General features: G+C 42.4%; 2 protein-coding genes across 2 annotated transcripts; one reads left to right on the top strand and one right to left on the bottom strand.

The window, feature by feature from the left end:
• The first annotated feature begins 58 nt into the window (after positions 1 to 58).
• Positions 59 to 11117, top strand: LOC118421593. Its single transcript, XM_035828942.1, has 5 exons — positions 59 to 396; positions 592 to 707; positions 1462 to 1515; positions 4958 to 5058; positions 6547 to 11117. The coding sequence occupies exons 1-5, from the start codon at positions 73 to 75 to the stop codon at positions 9720 to 9722; spliced, it is 3771 nt and encodes a 1256-aa protein (XP_035684835.1). The 5' UTR covers positions 59 to 72; the 3' UTR covers positions 9723 to 11117.
• Positions 11118 to 12022: 905 nt separating this feature from the next.
• On the bottom strand, positions 12023 to 19242 carry LOC118421594. The gene is made up of 8 exons (XM_035828943.1): positions 18676 to 19242; positions 18090 to 18160; positions 16563 to 16866; positions 15747 to 15979; positions 14371 to 15264; positions 13880 to 14053; positions 13535 to 13714; positions 12023 to 13225 (listed from the first exon to the last, which is right to left on the bottom strand). Exons 1-8 carry the CDS (start codon positions 18806 to 18808, stop codon positions 12476 to 12478), a joined length of 2739 nt encoding a protein of 912 aa, XP_035684836.1. The 5' UTR covers positions 18809 to 19242; the 3' UTR covers positions 12023 to 12475.
• Positions 19243 to 21227: the final 1985 nt, after the last annotated feature.

The following is a 21227-nucleotide window of genomic DNA, read 5'->3' as shown; positions in this document are numbered from 1 at the left end:
GTAGGGAAAAGAGGACACTTCGTGTGAATATGACGCCCATCCCGACTACGAGAAATCTTTTCGCCCGCCAAAATGGCTGAGAAGTTTCTACAACTGGATCGAAGGTTGAATACTTACTGTGATAATGACTCTTTGATGATGGAATATACTAAGTTAATGATAGAAGGAATCGTAAACGATGACGACATATTAGAGGTGGAAGCCATTAAGAGTATCGGTGACGTGTACCTGAAAAGAGGAACAGAAACAAGACAGACGCCATGTTTGACAAAGGCCAGTGCTCTGTACAACACTGCACTAGCACGGTGTGAGCAGTTCCAGGGTACAGTGGTACTTATTCACCGCTTACTGTACACGGCAAGAGTCAGACAAGAAATGAACAGATCGAGAAATAAGGTATAGTTATTTATCCTTCTGTATTCAAATATGGCTTTTAGTAGGAAACGCTATAGAAACTGGGGGAGGGGGGTAGAATAAATTGCATTCAAACGTTTTCTGAATTAAACAATGAGCTTCTTACAATATGATTTATCAACTATGACGAGATTTTGTTTAAAAATTACCTTTTTATTCTAATTCATGTTACTGTAGGATCCAATGAACGTGCGTTTACGTTTACAACAACAAAGCTACTACCGTTCCCGGGACTTTTCGGTTAGATCACCAACCACTGACGTCATCGGTGACACAAAGGGCCAGCAGTTCATGTAAGCAAAGCAATAGCTAGTATTTGTTTCACGCCCAAATAGTCAAGTAGTGAAGTATTTTACTGTTTGAGATATTGTGTGTGATTATTGAGAGTACCCTTGTGTATGTGTGCTTCTGATATTTTTCTGTGTCTCATTTTTGTTTATATGTGTCATGATGTATGTATGCACGGTGTGCGAGTGTGCGTCTGTTTGTGTGTGTCTGTGTAGTGTGTGTACCCCCAACTTGGTTATTTCGTGAGCCGGTGGCCCCGTGTATCAGTTACATCCCTAAACGCGAACGTGATCGGTGACACAAAGGGCCGGCAGTTCATATCACGCTAAGCAAAGCAGTGGTAATATTTACTTCACGCCCAAATAGCGAATTACTGTTTTCCCTCTCCCTCCTTTGCTTTGTTTCTTTCTCCTTCAAAACGCGAGCCGGAGCGAAGCCGCATTGCGTGCACTACCACTAGCTCTCTGAAAACTCAACATGTTTCACCACAATTCTCTTTTCATCTATACACGACTTTACAGACACACAACGATATTATCCGTTTTTGAACTTGTAACAACTAGCAATTTGCCAGGTCAAGATATCCTACGTATACGTTACAGTTTTTCTCATGGTAGAATACACCACACAACTTGTTTAAAAGTGTAAATTCAAGAATGGAAACCCTATGCTGGAATATTTTTATTGCACTTATCTGCCAGGCTTTTTGTACGTTCGGTTACAATTACGTAATGAAAACTACTGTCTCTCTCCTACTAGGTTACCGAGTAACTACATCTCAAGCCAAACACCCAAACACGTTCCAGACTACAGGTTAGTGCTCTATGTTTTTTCACTTGTCTATTTTTTTTTATTCAGACAAAAAAGACATAAAAGACAGACATAGTGGTGGCGCACTCAAGTTGGGAACTTATATTCACGCCACCACTATACATATATACAAAGACATTGACATAACTTAACTTAGCGAAATACAAAATTAAGGTAGATATAAATAATACTAACATCAAGTGAAAATTAAATGATGTGTAACAAAAGTTGATAAGAGCGCATGCCGGATCCCCTTCCCCAATAACAAAAGGTCAGATTTTGCATAGAACTAAAAAGTATAGATCAAGATATGAAACGTTTAGATGTTGTAATAAAATTTTGGGTTAAAATAAGAATTTTGGAATTTAAGGAATATGAAAAAGGAGGACTTCCATTAAGTAATAAAGAAATATGCATATTTTCAGAATGTGTAAATAAGTTAAATGACTGTCCTAAAAGCCGGGAAAGTTTGCCGAGGAGAAGTGACCTTTGGTTGTTGTAATTTGGGCAGTGAAGTAGGTAATGGGCGACTGTTTCGGACCGGCACCCGCAGCTACATGCTGGGCTGTTACGTAGGCCTCGGGATAAGAGACTGGAGTTCAAGCTGCAGGTGCCGATCCGAAGACGAGTCAGCAGAAGACAGGGATAGCGGGGGCCATGACTAAGATATTTACATTTAGCGGGGCGGAACTGTTTGAAAATAAAGGTTTTAAACTGGCAAAAGTTTAAGGAGCGGGTTGAGGAGTCGAGGTTGTTCCAGTGTGATATAGAGTATGGATAGAAAGACTTTAGAGAGCGGTTTGTCGAGAGATTGGTAGACCTTAGGTTTAGCTTGTTGCGTAGATCGTATGTACATTCAGACGAAATAGTTGGAGGGACAAATTCTACTAGATAATCACGAGTTAAACCGTTAACAATCTTGAAGAGCAAGCAGAGACGATGGACATGTCTTCTATCAGACAACGTTTCCCAACCCAGCTCCTGACGACATGACAAATAAGACGACCCCCTTATGGCACCTGTCACGACAATTGAGCAGTGATATTGGATACGTTCAATAAGTTTTGATTGCTCACTTGTTGTGCCGTGCCAAATGACGTCAGCGTATTCGAGACATGGACGGATGTATGATTTATATAACGTTTCCAGGACATTGCGGGGGAGCCTAAATTTCAGACCACTAAAGAGAGCAACACTTTTTGAAACTTTGGAAACAATATGATTGACATGCGCATCCCAAGACATATTTGAACTTAGAATCACTCCGATATGTTTGTGGGTGATAACAGATTGGATCACACAATTGTCGAGATAAAGAGGTGGGTGAACAATGGGATGTCTTCTGACAGAAATACACATTTCTTCAGTTTTCTGTGGGTTCAACTCCATGAGCCACTGACAGGCCCATGAGTGAATTTTAGACAGGTCAGAGTTTAGGATCGCCTCAGAATCAAAAGGGTTCTTGACTATCTCAAGAAGAGAACTGTCGTCGGCGAAGAGGTAGGGTTGCGAAACGAGATCATTTACAATATCATTGATGTATCACTCGTTCTCATTGAAATGTCGAAAATGGCATTTTTTTGGTCGAAAAATAGATCGGCTTTATTTTCACTGAAAACTACTTGGTTGTTTGGGAAAATTCCTCTTTTAACCATAGCCAAAAAATGGCAACTAATTATTTTCGGTCCCATTGGTAATGCATAACAGGACAGGTAACAAACGTTACCGGTAACGTTTGTTACAACAGTAGACTTTACCCTGTTTTCTTCGAAAGGACTTACCTTATTGACTACACCATTTAGGTATAAGTGAATGTCCCTAGTGATATTTGAAAAGTGGCCAGCCTTTTTACACCAGGTCAAATAGAAAGCCTAGACAGCATCTAGCCTGACTAAAATCAAGCCCCTAGCGGCCGGCCCTACAATTGCCGCCACCCGCCATCCTCGGGGGAGGGGGTCATTAAGCCCAGCCGGCGAGAGAGCTTGTGTAAACACAGGCTAGACAGCATCGAACAATGGTAACGTTTGTTACAGTCATTTCTGTACAACATTTTGTAAGCAAAGTGGGATACAAATGACAGTCAACAACCCTTTCTTGTTTCTTAAGAAAGCCAGAAAAACTGTACAGCGTCACAAAAACGGCCATTTCTAGTCTTATAAGTGCATAATATAACCGTGGCAACCATCGTACTAGTGGTGGTAACGTTTGTTACAGAATCTGGCGACAGGCATAAAACACCTCACACAGCCTCCAAGATCAGTGACAGGAGCGATCTGACGTCATCGGGCAGAGGGCCTGGGTAGCTGGTTTCACCTGCCGAACAATCATTCTGGGAACTGAATTGTTAAATTTTTGGCTACTATTTGAATTCTTCGTTTCTTCTCAGGCGACAGCCATTTTTTAAGGTGTGAAATCCCACCCGTGGCTATAATAATCTTTTAAGCCATCAACCAATACGAATGTTGTTGTGCATCTTTTGTAAAACATTACAGGGGTTGTGGAAAAATGAAGAAACCAGTGATGTTGTCTATAATTGGCTCTATATCAAGGCGTAAAGTCAGGCGACAGCATTTCGACATTTAAATGAGAACGAGCCGTATATGAGAAAGAACAGTGGGCCTAAAATAGAGCCCTGTGGAACGCCTGCATTGGTATTGAGCCAGGATGAAGACTGACCATCTTTGACAACACGTTGTGATCTTTTGCTAAGATAACTCGATATCCAATTGATGAGTGGCCCTTCGACACCATTACATTGGAGTTTGAAAATTAGTCCAGCATGCCACACCCTGTCGAAGGCACGGGAAAAGTCAAGAAAGACTGTTTGCACATCGTATCCAGACTCTAAAGCATTTAAAATAGTTTGTGTAAGGTGGGCCAGCTGACAAACTGTAGAATCACCCTTAATAAATCCTGATTGGTAACGATACAGCAGATTACTGCTTGTGAGATGATTGTATAAGTGTTTGTAAACAATTTTTTCAAGTACCTTCGACAGGGCGGGGAGAAGAGATATCGGTCGGTAGTTGCTTTTTTCCTGTGGATCGTCTATTTATACATGTAACTAGAGTTCCACGATCACCACAAATCTTCGCCAAATAAACATGGGTCATTTTGAAGAGTACCCGTTTTCGTGACCTTGTAAATAGTTGATGTCATGATGGTCCTATACTATTGTAGATTAAATGGATTATCAATGGATTATCGATATTTCTAATCCCGTATGCGAATGAAGTCTTGTATGTAGAAATTTCAAAACACAAAACATTAATAGCTGAAGTTAAGGTCACATGAGAATAGTTATTTTGGTAGACATAAATGTGTTGACCCATTATTCGGATATTACCAATAGTTCCGTAATTGAGATCTAAACAAAGGGTGTAATTTCACTTCAGGGACAAGAGATAAACAAATACCTCTAAAATATTTCATAATTTCCATTCAGGACATACGAGGAGCACCTGACTACAGGAGACCGCGCACTGACTGATGGGAACTTGGACTTAGCAGAGCAGAAGTTTGCGGCCGCTTTGAAAATCATTCACGGTATTTGTTACCTTCGTAAGGGATGTATATTTGTGTGTGTGTTTCTGTTTGTGAACATATAACAAAAAGTTAAACGGATCTTTTTTTGTTCTTGCTTGTTAGGTGCTGATAAATAAAAAAAGAATTAGATTAGCATGAAAGCTCATCTGTGTTGGTATAATCCATATTGAAGTTTTTAACTGTTCAACACAAAAGAATTCTCACCTCGAATTTTCGGTCGCACATTCTTCGGCCTTTGTCAGGAGTCATCTATGATTCTTTACTCGAGTCACGTGCCCCTAGGTCACATGCTCAGAGTAATTGAATCACTCCTGACGAAGGTCGACGGATGTTCGACCGAAAATTCGAGGTGAGAATTATTTTGTGTTGAATTACAGTTAAACTATTAAGACAAATTAGATTATTGAGCGAGCCCTTAGTGATTTTCTATGGTACTGCAGCAGGACTTCTAGTTTTGACACATCATTTGCACTGCGTGTTCTGGACTTGCTAAGGTCATATGCTTTTGTAAGGGTATATACATATAGCTCTTCCGCTCGTAATGAATTGACGAAGGTTTGAGTCCTCTAGCTGCTTTTTTTAAACTGCAGAGCGTTTCAGTTGGCAAATGTAAAACAGGATAATTAAAATTGATGGATAAATTTTTCATGATTTTTTTTAGATAACTTGGTTGAAGGCAACCCTACTTGTATGTAAATCATGCTTGATTTGCGTGATGAATATCGAGGACGTTGATATGTATTACATTATGTAACATAGTTTGAGATAGCCCAAAATGGATAATTGATTTTTTTCTATTTGCATACTTAATGAGAAAATGATATAGTACCTTAAGGTGGCATCTCACCGCACTTGCGTCACGCTTGCGTCACTGCAGGGTTCGAAAGATACTGAACGAATTTCAGACATAAAGAACTTTTTGTGTATTTTGTCGTCTTCTGAGTCATGCTTTTACGCAATATCTAGATTATTTTTAAAAAATCGGAGAAAATAGCAAAACAGTGACGCAGTGAATGAACCCCACAGTGACGCAAGCGTGACGCAAGTGCAGTGAGATACCACCTTTAGTGGTTAATGATGTAATATTCATACCAATGACGCATGCAGGTGAGATAAAGGCACTAGGTGAACATCATCAGACATTTTTTTTTCCTTGCGTGATTAGTGGAGAATGGTACAATAGGTCTCTAATATAAAGAATGATTTTTCAATGTGATGTTAGTAAGAAAACATAACAATCCACATAAACTTTGTATATCTAAAATGAGGAAACTTTGAAGCCACCACGAACTCAATTGGTAACTAATTGCGGTTTCATCTTGATAGCTATGTGGCAATTGACAGTTATGCAGAAATGAGTATGTAAAGCCATGCAATATATATATAAATGAGGTGATTTTCATAGTAACATTTATTCATAATATTTCCTTACGAAGGTATTGTTGATTAACTCTTTTTACAGCAACCTTACTTTTGTTGTCCTTGCAGATCCGAACAAACCCGATCGATGTAGAGAGGCCGAATGTCTGTGCAGACTTGGTGACGTCTACGTCCGGCTAGGTAAAAGAACAAAAGAAGGTAAGAAATTCACACAGGCAGCAGCTCTGTACAACGCCGCCATGGCTAGAACAGACAAAATCAAAGACTGTGTCACGAAACGACTGCAGGAGACAGAGAAATGGCTTCTCCAGTACACAGCAAATGCGAACAGTAAGTCCATTCCTTCTGATCAAGCAGTACGTCATAAGAAGAGATTGGGGGACAGTCGTTCCCGTGCGAAGTCACAACTAGAAGCCATTGATCAGCAACACAATCCATACCAATATGACGAGGATGAGCCAAAGATGAAAACAGTCGAGGCCGAACGAGCGGAAGCTGTCAAAGCATTATTCAAAACTATCGCCAAAAATAGACAAAGTTTTATCCAGGACCTTGTGAAAGAATGCATTGAAACGCTTGGTCCTCCACCATGTAAGTACGCTTTCATCGGGTTAGGCTCACAGGCAACAGAACTGGTCACACCTTACTCTGACCTGGAGTTCGCCATTCTGATTGAGGAAGGGAAGGACAATGACGACACACGGCGGTACTTTATCAACCTCACACACTACCTACACCTGAAAGTCATCAACCTCGGAGAGACCATCCTCCCAGCCATGGCCATCCCGTCACTGAACGATTTCCAATCAGAATATCCAGAGAAAGATTGGTTCTTTGACTCGGTCACGCCTCGTGGATTTGCCTTCGACGGCTTCATGCCATGGGCAAGTAAGACTCCTTTTGGAAGAGAAAAGACTAAGAGCAAACCTCCGGTCAGCCTCATTCAGACCCCTGCCAATATGGCCAAGTTTCAGCATCTGGACATTTCTGTGTCCGAAGGGTATCACCTGTCAGACATCCTCAGGCGTTCTGTTTTCTTGGCGGGGGATGAGGCGCTGGTGAACGAGTATGTTAAAAAGCTCTTAGAGGTCATCACTGATGATCGTCTGTCCCATTTCCAGTCCCGTCTCTCTTTTCTACAAATCATATCAGAAAACAGAGACCAGTTTTCCAACTATGAACCCACTGGGCAGCTACTGAATGTCAAGAAAGACATTTACCGTTTTCCAGGAATAGCTATCGAGCTACTAGCTCTGTGGTGTCGCGTTACCCTCTCTAGCGCGTGGGATGTGATTGAGAAGATGAAGGAGATGGAAAACATCGAAGAGGAGAATGGCACCCACCTTGCCGTGCTGACCAGTATCTCAGCAGAGCTCCGGCTGAGAACATATGTGGCCAACGGAGGACAAAAGGACAGTCTGTCTCCACTTGCAGAAATGAAAGCTCAAGCAGAAACTCAAGAGGTGTTTGACTCTATGCTGAGATCAGTATTTTATATTCCAGACACCAAAGTTCTCTTTAGATACTATTGCAGAGCTATTCCTTTAAAGAGATGTATAGCAGCCATGGTTCAAGATTCTGCACATGTCAAATCAAGTCAGGTTTTGAAAACTACAATCTTTGACACTTCCAATGAGTGTTTGGGCTTTATAGCAAATAATCTTTTGTTGTCAAACATATCCATAAGTTACTTGGAAGCAGCATTAACAGATGCAGGTAGCGATGCTGTCAAACAATCGAAAATGCTTGATGAAATAGGAAACCATTGGTTACGTCACAGTGATATTTCTAAAGCAAAATTCTATTTCGAACAATCGCTGAAGTTACGTCACAGTATCTATGGAGAAACTACGGCTCATTCGGACATTGCGCAATCACTCCAAAACCTGGGAATATCTTGGAGTGACTTCGGTGAGCACAAAAAAGCAATTAGCTACTATGAACGGTCACTAAAGATGATGAAAACTATTTATCGGGACAGTATAGCACATCCGGACCTTGCTAGGTTACTTCTTAACCTTGGATCATCTTGGATGAAACTCGGCGATCAGAAGAAAGCGATTAACTGCTTCGAAAAATCACTAACAATGATGAAAACTATCTACGGAGACAACACGGCACATAAACATATTGCTGGTGTACTGATGAACCTTGGGTCATCTTGGGGTGATCTAGGGGATTTTGTGAAAAGAATTAGCTACTACCAACAGTCACTGACAATGTTGAAAACTATCTATGGAGACAACACGGCACATCCGGACATTGCTGCAGCACTTCTTAACATGGGGTCATCCTGGATTATACTAGGTGATCAGAAAAAAACAGTTACCTACCTCGAACAGTCACTAACTATGATGAAAACTATCTATGGAGAGAACACGGCCCACCAGGGCATCGCTGCGGCACTTCAAGGCTTGGGAGCATCTTGGATTAAACTAGGTGACTTTAAGAAAGCAATAAGCTACTTCCAACAGTCATTAACGATGAAGAAAACTATCTATGGAGACAACACGGCTCATCAAGACGTCGCTGGCTTGCTTATCAACCTTGGTTTATCCTGGAGTGACCTCGGTGACCAAACGAAAGCAATTAGCTACTACGAACAGTCACTAAGTATACACAAAACTGTTTATGGAGACAAGGCACATCCGGACATTGCTGCAGCACTTCTTAACATGGGGTTATCCTTGCACAAACTAGGCGAGCAGATTAAAGCAATTAGTTACTTCGAACAGTCACTAAAGATGGCGAAAACTATCTATGGAGACAACACGGCACATTCATCAATTGCTGCGGCACTTCACAACATAGGATTATCCTGGACTGCCCTCGGCGTTTACTTCAAAGCAGTTCCCTATTACGAAGAGTCACTAATGATGGAAAAAGCTCTACATGGAGACAACACGGCACATCCGGACATTGCTCAGTCACTTCACAACCTGGGAATATGTTGGAGAGAACTCGGCTGTCAGGAGAGAGCAATTAGCTACTATGAACAGGCATACACAATGAGGAAAACTTTCTATGGAGAAAACTTGGCACATCCGGAAATTGCCCAGTCGCTTCACCACCTAGGATTCTCATGGAGTAAATTCGGTGATCATAAGAAAGCAATTAGCTACTTCCTACAGTCACTTAGGATGAAGAAAGCTATCTATGGGGACATCGCGTCAAATCCGGACAATGATCATTTACTGACCAATCTCGGAATATCTTTGGGTCATCAACTCGCTGATCCGGAGATAGCAAATAGTGACATCGAACAGATAATAGCGATACTGTAGTTGGTTTGTGTACACAAGACGGCAAATCGAGATATTGTTACAATTAATGTCATCTGACATATTTTTACGTTTTTCATTGATTATTCAAGTAAAATACATGCACTCATGATCAGCTGCATCGAATATATCAGTTGAGACCTCTGACCCCACAAAATATGAAATACTATTATGGCATTTCCTAATGAATTATGCAAATGAGGCCCTTATTTATGTCATTAATATCCATTGATATTTACCTTTATTTTGTAAGCACTACTAGTATGAAGATCCCACCATCGCCAACTATGGTATTATGGTATCTTCATATCAAGTTTATAATGTAAATGAACTCATTTTTTCTGTTACATATGTCTATTATCAGTTTTAATTATTTGTTTCAGGTACAAAGTTTAACTGTCCCATATTCAAAAATAAAACTGCGATTCTTGGTGGCAATATTAAACGGAGCACCTAACCATTGTGTGTTCGTGGCACACGTTTAACAGATAAGACGAAATGGTCGGTGAGCATCACTTCATCTTCAAGTTAGGAAAGTCGGCACAACATTTTACTCTTTCCGCAGCTTAACGACCTCTTGGTACAGCAAGACAATTACAAGAGCCATCCCTCTAAAATGCAAATCTTTTATATCACGATTAGAAATAGTCTCCTTCACTGATAAATTACCATTAAGTGATCTTTGAAAGACTAAAATAATGAACCGACGAAAAAACATATTCCTGCCCTGAATGGATTTCCCACCATGTTTACAGGATATTCATCTTGGGGCAAGCCGTCTTCTGGAAAGTTGATTCACCTTTCTTTGTGTTCAACTCCTGTTTTCTGGGATAGCACAGGAGCACACAGCACCTAGTATGTAACTTAAACACAAATAATAGGATGGTTATTAGCTTGTAGTTCCTGTGTAGATATTTTTTTACTTTTATTTCTTATGAAATATGGTCCTGTCGTCCGTCCATACGAGTGTTTAGCGGACCGTTTTGCTCCAGTTGAAACCGCAGTGGAAACCCGTAGACACAAGATTGTTAATGTTAACTATGAAAACCTTCAGGAAAACTGTCTTTACAAATGAACGTGTATGGTTCAGTAGTAAACAGGTCTCTATAGTAAACAGCAAAAGAACTTGCTTCGCTTCAAAGTTTACTTTTAAATTAGACAAACGAAGGACAAACTCCTTACACAAACCTTTTATTATCCGAACCACAGCAGTATAGAACCAGCTACCAGTAGCACTGCAAACTGATCTTTAAGACACTTTCAAAACGGACTCTCAATTGAATTGAAATGATATCGACTGTGTCAATAATATCTTAGCCATGTAGTAGGACTCATTTTAATGTTACGCCGGAAATAGTGTATACATGTTTGGTGATCATACTGTATGTAACGTTATGCTATTGCTGTTGGAGTCCAGGAAGACATGGTTTCGCCATTAATCGATTTGATTAATAAAGTCGCAGGTCTCAAAGTCCCGTCATAACGTCAGGGTACAGGCAAACCGGGGTGTCTTCTTCCACGGTGGGATGGGAGTATAATATTAGTGTACACAGGTGAGATTGTGTAATTGTTTGTTATTTAACATTAGGAAAATAATCATAACGTTACCAGTACTATGTTAAGCATTGCGATTCACCTCAAGCATTAGAAGTTACTATGTACTGAACCCTACAGTGCTTTCCAACTTTCTGCTCCATACGACGACTTTTCTGTATGTCCCGCCTACCTTCCTCTTGTGACCGGGTACGTCTGTTTTGAAACTGTCCTTTCCGAGCCTTTGAGCGTTCTCAGATGCCCGGTCGGGTATCGTTTTATCAGTGTCATCAGACATTGTGACTTCTTTCGTTATCTCAAGGAGCTTCTTCAGCACCTCAGACAGAACTCGTTAAGAGAAGTTAAGATATGATCGGTGTTCTCTACCTAACAATGGTAAAAATTCTAAATTTCCTTTCCGGAAAACATTGTGTTCATCAATACTTACTCGGTTAATGTACGACATAGAAAGGAAGCATGTGAGGTAACCAGGATGTTTTGTCTTGGAGGTGAAGGAAATACCAGTTATCCAGTGATGTTCTACGTTTGATCTTATGGTCATTCTGCTACATTGTTAATTACTCTGCCATTGATATGTTTTAGAGTAAATATCAGGCTGAACTTTCATACTAAATGTATCCCGCCATTCAAATCCACTTTGCCCTATGCGGCCCGAAGTGCTACCTTTTATATTTGTATATAAAAGCAATTCTGTTTCTTTCTATTCCACACGATTACAATATCTACAGTGACTAGCATGCAGACAAACATGTAGACAAACGACCGTAATAATTTTAATAGGTTCATTTCATTTTCAGCATCATGTCGACATCAATATTTATAACATCAGCTTACGTGCTCCAAGTATGTCTGTCCTTCATCCAGTATACTTTACAACTGGTGCTTGTAGGTGAAAACAATCAAATAAAATCAATTTCCGTTTGTGAAGACTACATAATTCTATTGAGACCGTTTTACCCATGAAACGAATAGTTGTGTCCAGTACAGGACAGTTATTAAAAGTACATTACTCTCAAGATTTCGTCCACGCACACACAGAAACTCTTTTGCTTCCTTCTTTTTATATTCAATAATTCTAGAGGTTTGGAGATTCAGATGGTAACCATTAGTAGTAATTCGGTTGGTCGAATGTAATGGCGAATAGGCTATCATTCCTGGAGATTAACAAGGTGGTTTCCACAAAGGTCACACGATTGTCTTTCTCATGCAAGACATCTGCTCTCAGAAACACGCTGTTCTGTCGTCTGTGCGCATGCGTGTCTGTAGGATCCTTGCCAATGTCCACTACCCCTATGTCCGAGGTTGTACGTGACATCGGTGCTGTTGGGCGGACAGCTGACGTGTGACGTCATCTCACTGTTTCTGCACATACAGCTGGCGTCTGACGTCATCTCACTGTTGCTGGGTACACAGCTGGCGTGTGACGTCATCTCACTGTTTCTGCACATACAGCTGGCGTCTAACGTCATCTCACTGTTGCTGGGTACACAGCTGGTGTGTGACGTCATCTCACTGCGGTTTGACAGACATCGGACATGTGACGTCATCTCACTGCTCTGTCCTGACAGCTTGATACGTTTCCATCCGTCTGAACTGGTGTCCGAGCTACAACAGACACGCTTGGAGCTCTCAGTTCTCTTGTCACCATGGCGTGAGCTGTCGTTAGCATTGACGAACTGAAGACTGGAGGAACTACCGACACTGTCACGTCCATGTTCAAACGATGACTGCGTCTTCTTGTCACCGCCATGTTGTGTCACAGCAAACTTGTCCTCGTGAGGAACATGAGTTCCCATGATGCGACATTTGAAGCACTCCAGACACCAACACGAGTCGTCATCTGATGACTCGGACTCTGAGTCGCTGGACCACACGGAGTGTTGACGTGTGGATGTCTCGGTGTTGGTAACGTGACTGGCTTTGGGTACGGCCATCTTTGAGGCTCTGATTTTCTGTAAAGAATAACGTTCATAATATGTTACATAAGTTCATCTGCAAGTAACTAATTGTAAATCCCAAATAAATGTTTCATTCAAACAAACGCTGTCTCGTTGAGGGTTTGTGGCATTCCGTTAACAAATATAGCAATAAATTACAGCAGTTATCAACTGTCTGATATCATGCCACATTTCGCAACTAAACGCTCTCTCCCTTTGGACAGAGCTTTCGACTAAAAAAACTACCAAGCAGTACTCTACTGAATGATATCATCACCTCCACCCTGTGGCGTGGCCAAAAAACGTCAGTCATTAAAACCTGACCTGTAGAACCTCCAAAGGTGTAGGTCGTGACGTCAGTGTCGGACGTTGTGACGTCATCCTTTGGTCACCATGACCACCCACATGAATGTTGGGATGTTTCCCATCAGGCCTTGTGGAACACGAAGCTGTCCTGATTGGCTGACCACTCTTCTCCGTCCGTGGAGCACATGACGGGATCGTCTGACGTGAAAAATATAAGAATGTACGGGATAAGAAATTATTACTACAGTTACTTATTATGTGAGCAAAATGTAAGATATTTGAGTTGACACAACCACAATATTCTGTATGAAAAACGATGTTGGACTTGAAAATGTTGAGTGTTGATTCGACAAAATTTGTTACCTGTTTGACGTCACTGGATAAAAGCTGGTTTGGTCGAGATGTCGATGCGTGCCTGTAGCCGTTACCATGGCAACGATAGTTACACTGGCTGGCCGTCCGGACACCATTTGGTGCATCATGGGATGCTGCAGCACCTGTCTTCACCGCTGGAGGGCGCGACTGAACAGTCTGGACCTATTGTAAAAATGTTAAAAACAGCGTCTAAAAGTCTGTTAGAGTAGCTTGACTCCACTCGGAAAGGGACCAATCAGCCCATGGCAGAGAGAGATACTGTAACACGGGCTATCAGTTAGAGAAATTTCATCAGCAAAAAACACGATGGCCCACAAGGACAATGTGCAGTCTAAGTTACACAAACTATTTTTGTCGTCTAAGCAAACCATATATTCGCCTATAACTACGTAAATTATTTGTCCTACGAGCAAAATATAAAATTTGTCCTTGAGGGCCACAGTACACAAAGGGATGCTTTCTATTTAGAGTTGTCTGACCTGTTGGCTACCGGGGAATAGCGCGGAGTTGATCCGATATGCCGGCTGGTGCCAGAAGCCTTCATCATGGCCGCTCCAGATGCCGTCATGTCCAGGGCGTACTCTCACAGGACCAGCGTCGTACCCAGGGCGTACTCTCACAGGATCAGCGTCATCACCAGGGAGTACCCTATTAGCTCTGCCGTCATGACCAGGCCGTACCCTCACAGAACCAGTGTCGTCACCAGGCCGTACCCTATCAGCTCTGCCGCCATGTCCAGGGCGTACTCTCACAGGACCAGCGTCATCACCAGGGCGTACCCTATCAGCTCTGCCGCCATGTCCAGGGCGTACTCTCACAGGACCAGCGTCATCACCAGGGCGTACCCTCACAGGACCAGTGTCGTCACCAGGGCGTACCCTCACAGGACCAGCGCCATAACCAGGCCGTACCCTATCAGCTCTGCCGCCATGTCCAGGGCGTACTCTCACAGGACCAGCGTCATCACCAGGGCGTACCCTCACAGGACCAGTGTCGTCACCAGGGCGTACCCTCACAGGACCAGCGTCATCACCAGGGCGTACTCTCACAGGACCAGCGTCATCACCAGGACGCACCCTCACAGGACCAGCGCCATAACCAGGGTGTACCCTATCAGCTCTGCCGCCATGTCCAGGGCGTACTCTCACAGGACCAGTGTCGTCACCAGGGCGTACTCTCACAGGACCAGTGTCGTCACCAGGGCGTACTCTCACAGGACCAGTGTCGTACCCAGGACGTACCCCCGCAGAACAAGCCTCCGAGTAACCTGGGTGTACGCTGCCAGCGCTGCCGTCATGATCGGGGCGTACCATCTCAGCATGTTGTTTGGGCTGACCAGCTGATGGGACGGACGGTGGTACTTTTTGGTGTTCCTGTGGAAAATGTACACAAACGTATGTGAAAATGAAAAAAAGGAAATTCGAACGAAGGTCATTTATGTTTGTGTTCAACAAAATTGCAAGCTAGGATAATGGTTGTAAAACGTAACTGATGCTGTTTTATAGCTTCTTTACCGTACCATTTCTTTTTAGTTCAAACTAATTGTACAACTGTTTGGCGTAAGTCTATATAAGACCATATCGTGGCAAGGACAAGAGATACAAAAAAGGGGAGTTCTGCGGCATTAGCAAGGTCACACGCCAGGGGGCACAAAGTCGACGTTGACCTTCGTTTTCTAAAGCCTACCCATGTACCAAATATCTCCATCACAATCCATCCCGAGGTTCTAGAAACATGAACACAAACAGACATACACACCACACACTATATACACATGTGTACACAGACACATATACATTACTACTCACACATAACACAATACAATGTACCTCTATTTTCTTATGAAGGTAATTACCTGTTTGGAACCAGAAACTTTTCCAGCATTTCGGCAGGAAGCCTGGATAGTTCGGTGTGCTTTCAGCATGTAGCGTACAGCAGCGCACTCTGTCGGTTCATTTTGGTACGACACCAAGCCTCCTGTAGGGTCGGTGGCCTTCTTAGCTGAACCCTCGACTGTGACAGAACCTATCTCCGTAGCTGCAGCTGTACTGAGCTTCACATCGACTGTGGGTGTGTCCGTAGATGTCCCTGTATGGTGAATAAATAAAGGCCTTTATTATCTATCTTTGCCCAACCGAGGAAAATATGTACAGATCGGAACGAAGACAAAAAACGTTGGTACCGAAGTCTATCATTTAAGTTCGGTTCTTCATATGTGTGGAAATGCAGCATTGTATGGGTTTAGCTACAATCGGTTTGTCAAAATGCATGACAAGTATCGATTTTCTAATGCTTCTCATAACTCAACAAACCATATTATGTCCAGGACATAACCGAAAAAAACCGAAGTTCTGTTGCAGTACCAATGTCACACACCAGGGAGCTCAAAATCAACCATGATCTTTGTCTTTCTCATCCCTACCCATATGCCAAATATCATTACAATCCATCAAGAGGTTCTAAAGTTATGCTGACCACAAATATCCGGAAACGCACACAAACACACACACACACACACACACACACACACACAGACAGACACGAACACAGATACACCGAAAACAATACTTCAATTTCTATGAAGGTAATAAGATATTTCCATCACTAGCATATTATAATCCACAACGAAGTACATTTCATCGTATGATCTCTACATGAAAGACGCTCTTACCTGTAGGGTGTGCAGAGGACGCCAGGCGGCGCTGTTTAACCACACCGTGAGGAGGAGACCGCCGTCTTTTCTCCCGACGGGACGACTGGACAGCGGAGACTCCGTGAGCTGCCGGAGAAGGCGAAGACGTTTCTTGTGAAGACGTCTTGTGGCGGTGAGACGTCTTGAGACGCTGTCTGCCCCGGCTGGGACACCGCTCGTCGTCTGAGGAGCCCTCGGAGTCCGCGTCACTCCACAGCCGAGGGGACGGGGCTCTTCTCCGCTCACTGTGGTCTGTGGTCAGTGTAGGCTTCAGTACAGTGTTCTGTGGGGAGGGACATGGCAACGTAAGAACACTGACTGTCACAAGAACTAAGTTCCGAATAAACTGCATGTATGCAATGCAATTCATAATGTGTTTATGACGTAAATGTAACCCCTTTCCCTGGTACTAAACAGCCATCCACGCAAAGAGGGGAAAACGTTGCATTGTACAGCTCATTCACTCACACGTTAACACACCTGTCTTTGGTTCTGAACAGTAGATTCGCACACATAGACGGTATATATGATATTAAGTCAATAAATTTTGGCAATGGCATTCATATCTCCAATATATTATCGTTGGCTGTCCAGTAATAATATATATATTGCCTACACTTTGCGATACATATAGCGTTATAGTTTAAGTATATACCTTTGCGTTATAGTTTATGTAAGTGGAAAGATGTTCAAGTTATGCAAGTTATAATGTGTTTATGACGTAAATGTAGCCCCTTTCCCTGGTGCTGAAGAGACATCCACGCAGAGTAAGAAACCCTTTTATTGTACAGTTCAGTCATTCACACACAGGTAAACACACCTGTCTTTGGTGTTGATGTCAACAGAAACTTTCAATGCATTAATTAACGGTCCATGATATATCAACTCAGTAATATTTGGTAATGACATTCATGTTAGATCTCCAGTATATTATAGTATCCTAATATCGCCTACACTTTGTAATATGGTAAACGAGACAGTTATAGTTTAAGTCAGTGTTAAGATGTTCACAGTTGATCATGACGTGACAACAAAGCTCCGTTTTGGTGATTTCGGTTGGACTTAGCCTGTAACCATATACCATCGGGAGCTCTCAGGGAGCTCCTCGGTACTGTGAGTGTTCCCCGCCCGCCCATGTAGTTAGCGCGCATCGGGGGATATTTACGGGAGGGATACAGTTATCGAACTCACGGCTGTAATCAGAAAACAAACTGCTGACAGAAAAAGGTAATACTTCGAGACTGGTGCCGGTAAGACAACCATATTTCGTACTTTGGAATGGTTACCAGGCAAGTTGTGACCTGGTCACCATTCTCTAAGGGTTGCTGTATTTTATTAGCCGGCTTTTTCTGTTATCGCCGTCCAGGGATGTAACTGAAACCAACCCCGTAAAAGTTCCCGGCGTGCGCTAATGAACTGGGCGGGCGGGCAACACTCTTTTATCTACACCGTAGAGATAGCTTCGAGCTCACGGTGGTACGGTTACCAAACTGTGAGTGCCGTTACCATCTTGTACTGAACGGGACTTTGAAGAGTTCCGACGGGTACTTTAGGCTGTGGCAGAGAACGGTCCGATCCTAGCGGAAAATATCACACCTTAGCGTTCATACAAAGACACAAATTTCATCAACATTGATGCATGTGAAACAATGATGAGTCTCTAAATAAAACCAACGAGTGGACAAACAGTGATGATATGTGAAATACTAGTAACGTTAGTTAAAAACGATACACAAAGTTTGGATTCAGTCGTGACTAGCTGGGCAAGAGCAGCCACATTTCAGTGATAGCAAGAACGAAGACTGGACTTGCAGCAATTCACAGGAATGTTTTCTTTCAGTGTAAAATCTAACCTATATGGGTAGTTTCAAAAATTACAATACACATGAACAGAGTATATTGAAGATTGTAAATGTACGTAAAAATACAGTGATTGTTGAGGAATGTAGTCTTTGACAGATAGTATCCTTAGAACCAAAGCCATTTGATACCGTATGTTAAATGTGTTTCAATTTGACGTAAGTACGAAGCTTTATATGGTAAAAACTTGAACATTAGAGTCGCTTTGACACAACGCGGTGAAGTTACTCACCTGACTGTCCTTCGTTCTGCTCTCGCTCTTCTCTGTGAAGAGATTGTAGCCGTTTGGTCAAACCTTTCCCCGACATGGCGGTATCTTTCCCCCACTGAGCGCTGTACACCGCCTGTTGTCCTATAACACGCATTTTCCACACCAGAAAACTTGTGATTTCCGACGTTTTAGCGTGAAAACTTCACGTAAACCGGGAGCCGATCAAAAACACGTGCGGTCTCCACGAGAGTGTTTTCTACACTGTTTACATGTTTATAGAACCGTTGTCAGGTTCGAACCATCGAAAAAGTTGTTCTGGAACGGGGCATTGTTGGGTTTAGACGTTCTTTTTCTTTCAGATGAAAGTATGTGTAAAACTACTCTAAACTTAGCCTGTTTAACAATAGCATGGGACACCTTTAGGGAAGGAAATATTTAGCCGTTGCCCGCAAATGTTAACTTCCTGAAAATGGACCGTTCATTAGAGACGCGTAGCGGAATGGAGTAGTACTGCAGTTGGAAACATCACAGCGGCTGGATGTAACGGGAGGGGGCCATACTTCGACAGGGGTCCAAACTTCGTCAGGTTTTAAAAATCATTGTTGCGGAGAAATGCATAGATGCCTGCACATAAGGAGTACAACTAGCTGTAGACTAAACCTTGTTGTATATAACTACAAAGACGGGGTATGTGTAGAAGTTAGCAAGTCCCACAGATAACGATTGAAAAACTTGCACAAGTTTGACGCCTTCCGTGCAAGTTGACGAGCGAACGTATCGAGACCATGGCCCGTGAAACTCTTGAATTATTCTTCGCAAAATACGACATGTGAAAAAATACCACCACACATAGAAATGATATTTATTAGCCTTCCGAAAAATAATACCTGTGTTCTGTTTTCCTTTTAACTGGGTTGGATATAAAACGGAGCTAAAATGATGCCACAATGTTCACCCAGTCGGGGCTCCGCCATTTTACTATCACGAACGCCGGCGGCCGAGCGATGCTCAACACGTTGAACTCAGCCAACCCGTCCGTAGAGCGACAAACATTCAAGAAAAATCGATCCCTACCGACTAAAAAATCCTGTAGCCATTGCTGCTGCCTAAAGACAGGATAAAAAGGCAATCAAGGAAGCCGAAAAGCGAAAATGCCATCACAGTTCAACGTAAACAAGGCGCTGCCGTTTTGCGGCTGTTGACTTGCTGATTTGGAAGAACAAGTAATTCACAGTTCACAAACCTGTCGGTGTCTCCCCGTGTTTTGTCGATTATGCTTTCAAGTCCGGCGTTTTCCTTTCCTGTGCTCATTCTATATGGAGTAATACAATAATATCAGTATATGTAACGTTATATCAGATATAGTGACAAGAGATGTAAAGTTTCTAGACTAACAATACTAATCGCTGCACACACGAAAGCCACAATAATTCTCAGTAAATCGAGCATGTTCAATTGCAGTGTCCTGACCTGTCTAAGACCTGTTAGTTTGTATTGCTGCAATGTTGGTTTATTGTAAACTTTGTGAAGCTTGACGTTTTCCTACCTCGGTAGGACAGGATGGCGATAGTGGCCACGAGTTACATCAGTTCTTCTGTTGGTTCCCATCGGTGATATTTTTCCTTTTGGTGTTGATCTATTTGCTGGTAGATGCTGGAAAATACAATTCACAATTGCTATAATGTTTTACCTTGTACGTAGATTCTGGCACATTGTAGAATTTACAATTAAGGTATGTGTGTCTTGGCACTTTTAAATATAAATTTAAATGTACAAGTTACTTACTGATCGGTTGCATTTGTTATCAAAGTTCAAAGTCGGTTAATGTCATAGAATGACTGATTGAAGTGTTGCTCATTAGTTTATGGAAGGAAGCCTTTGTGTAGTGTGTTAGATTTTGTTTGCCATTGTTAAGAGAAGGATCCGAGTTGTTGTGGGTTTTTTTTTGGCGGATGGGTGCTGTCGCTCTTAAAACCAAATTAAGACTACTTAGTAACTTAGCCTTCTCACTGCTCCCCAGATCTTCACCATGTACAAGACACGGTGGTGCAGAATCTGTTTTGATCCAGAATCCTCACATCTTCTCAGGGCCTGGCCGTACATGGCAGCTGCCTTAGAGATCTGTGATGGATCAGAGGACTTCTTGCCTTTTTCAAAGTAGAGATCTCCAAGAGATTTCAAAACCTCGAGCTCCAAGAACACGTCGCCGGTTTCTAATGCAGTCACTAGTGTTTCTGTGTAAGTTTCCTCAAGAGAGTGCCAGAGAGTACCAACTCTTCTGTCTATTTTGTCACAAATCTTTGCCACCCTTACTATGTTGCCGTCAGTAGCGCCCCATGATTCTGGTGGATTGTACGCCTGCAGCAGTTGTCTTGAGAGTTTCTCCAAGTAGTCGATACGATGTTCCAGTGTTTGTCCCATGTCTGGATCTGTGCAGCGCAGTAGGGCAGCAGCATACAGGGAAGCAGCCTTGTTAAACTCTACTGAATCTTTGCTCCGCTTGCCTTTCTGAAGATGCAGGTCTCCAAGACTTTTTAAGACTTCTATTTCCATAAGACATCCATGCTCAGATG

The sequence above is a fragment of the Branchiostoma floridae genome, chromosome 8, assembly GCF_000003815.2.
Source record: "Branchiostoma floridae strain S238N-H82 chromosome 8, Bfl_VNyyK, whole genome shotgun sequence".
Lineage (NCBI taxonomy): Eukaryota > Metazoa > Chordata > Leptocardii > Amphioxiformes > Branchiostomatidae > Branchiostoma > Branchiostoma floridae.
Note: the sequence above shows the minus strand (reverse complement) of the source record. Positions and strands in the feature narration are given on the sequence as shown.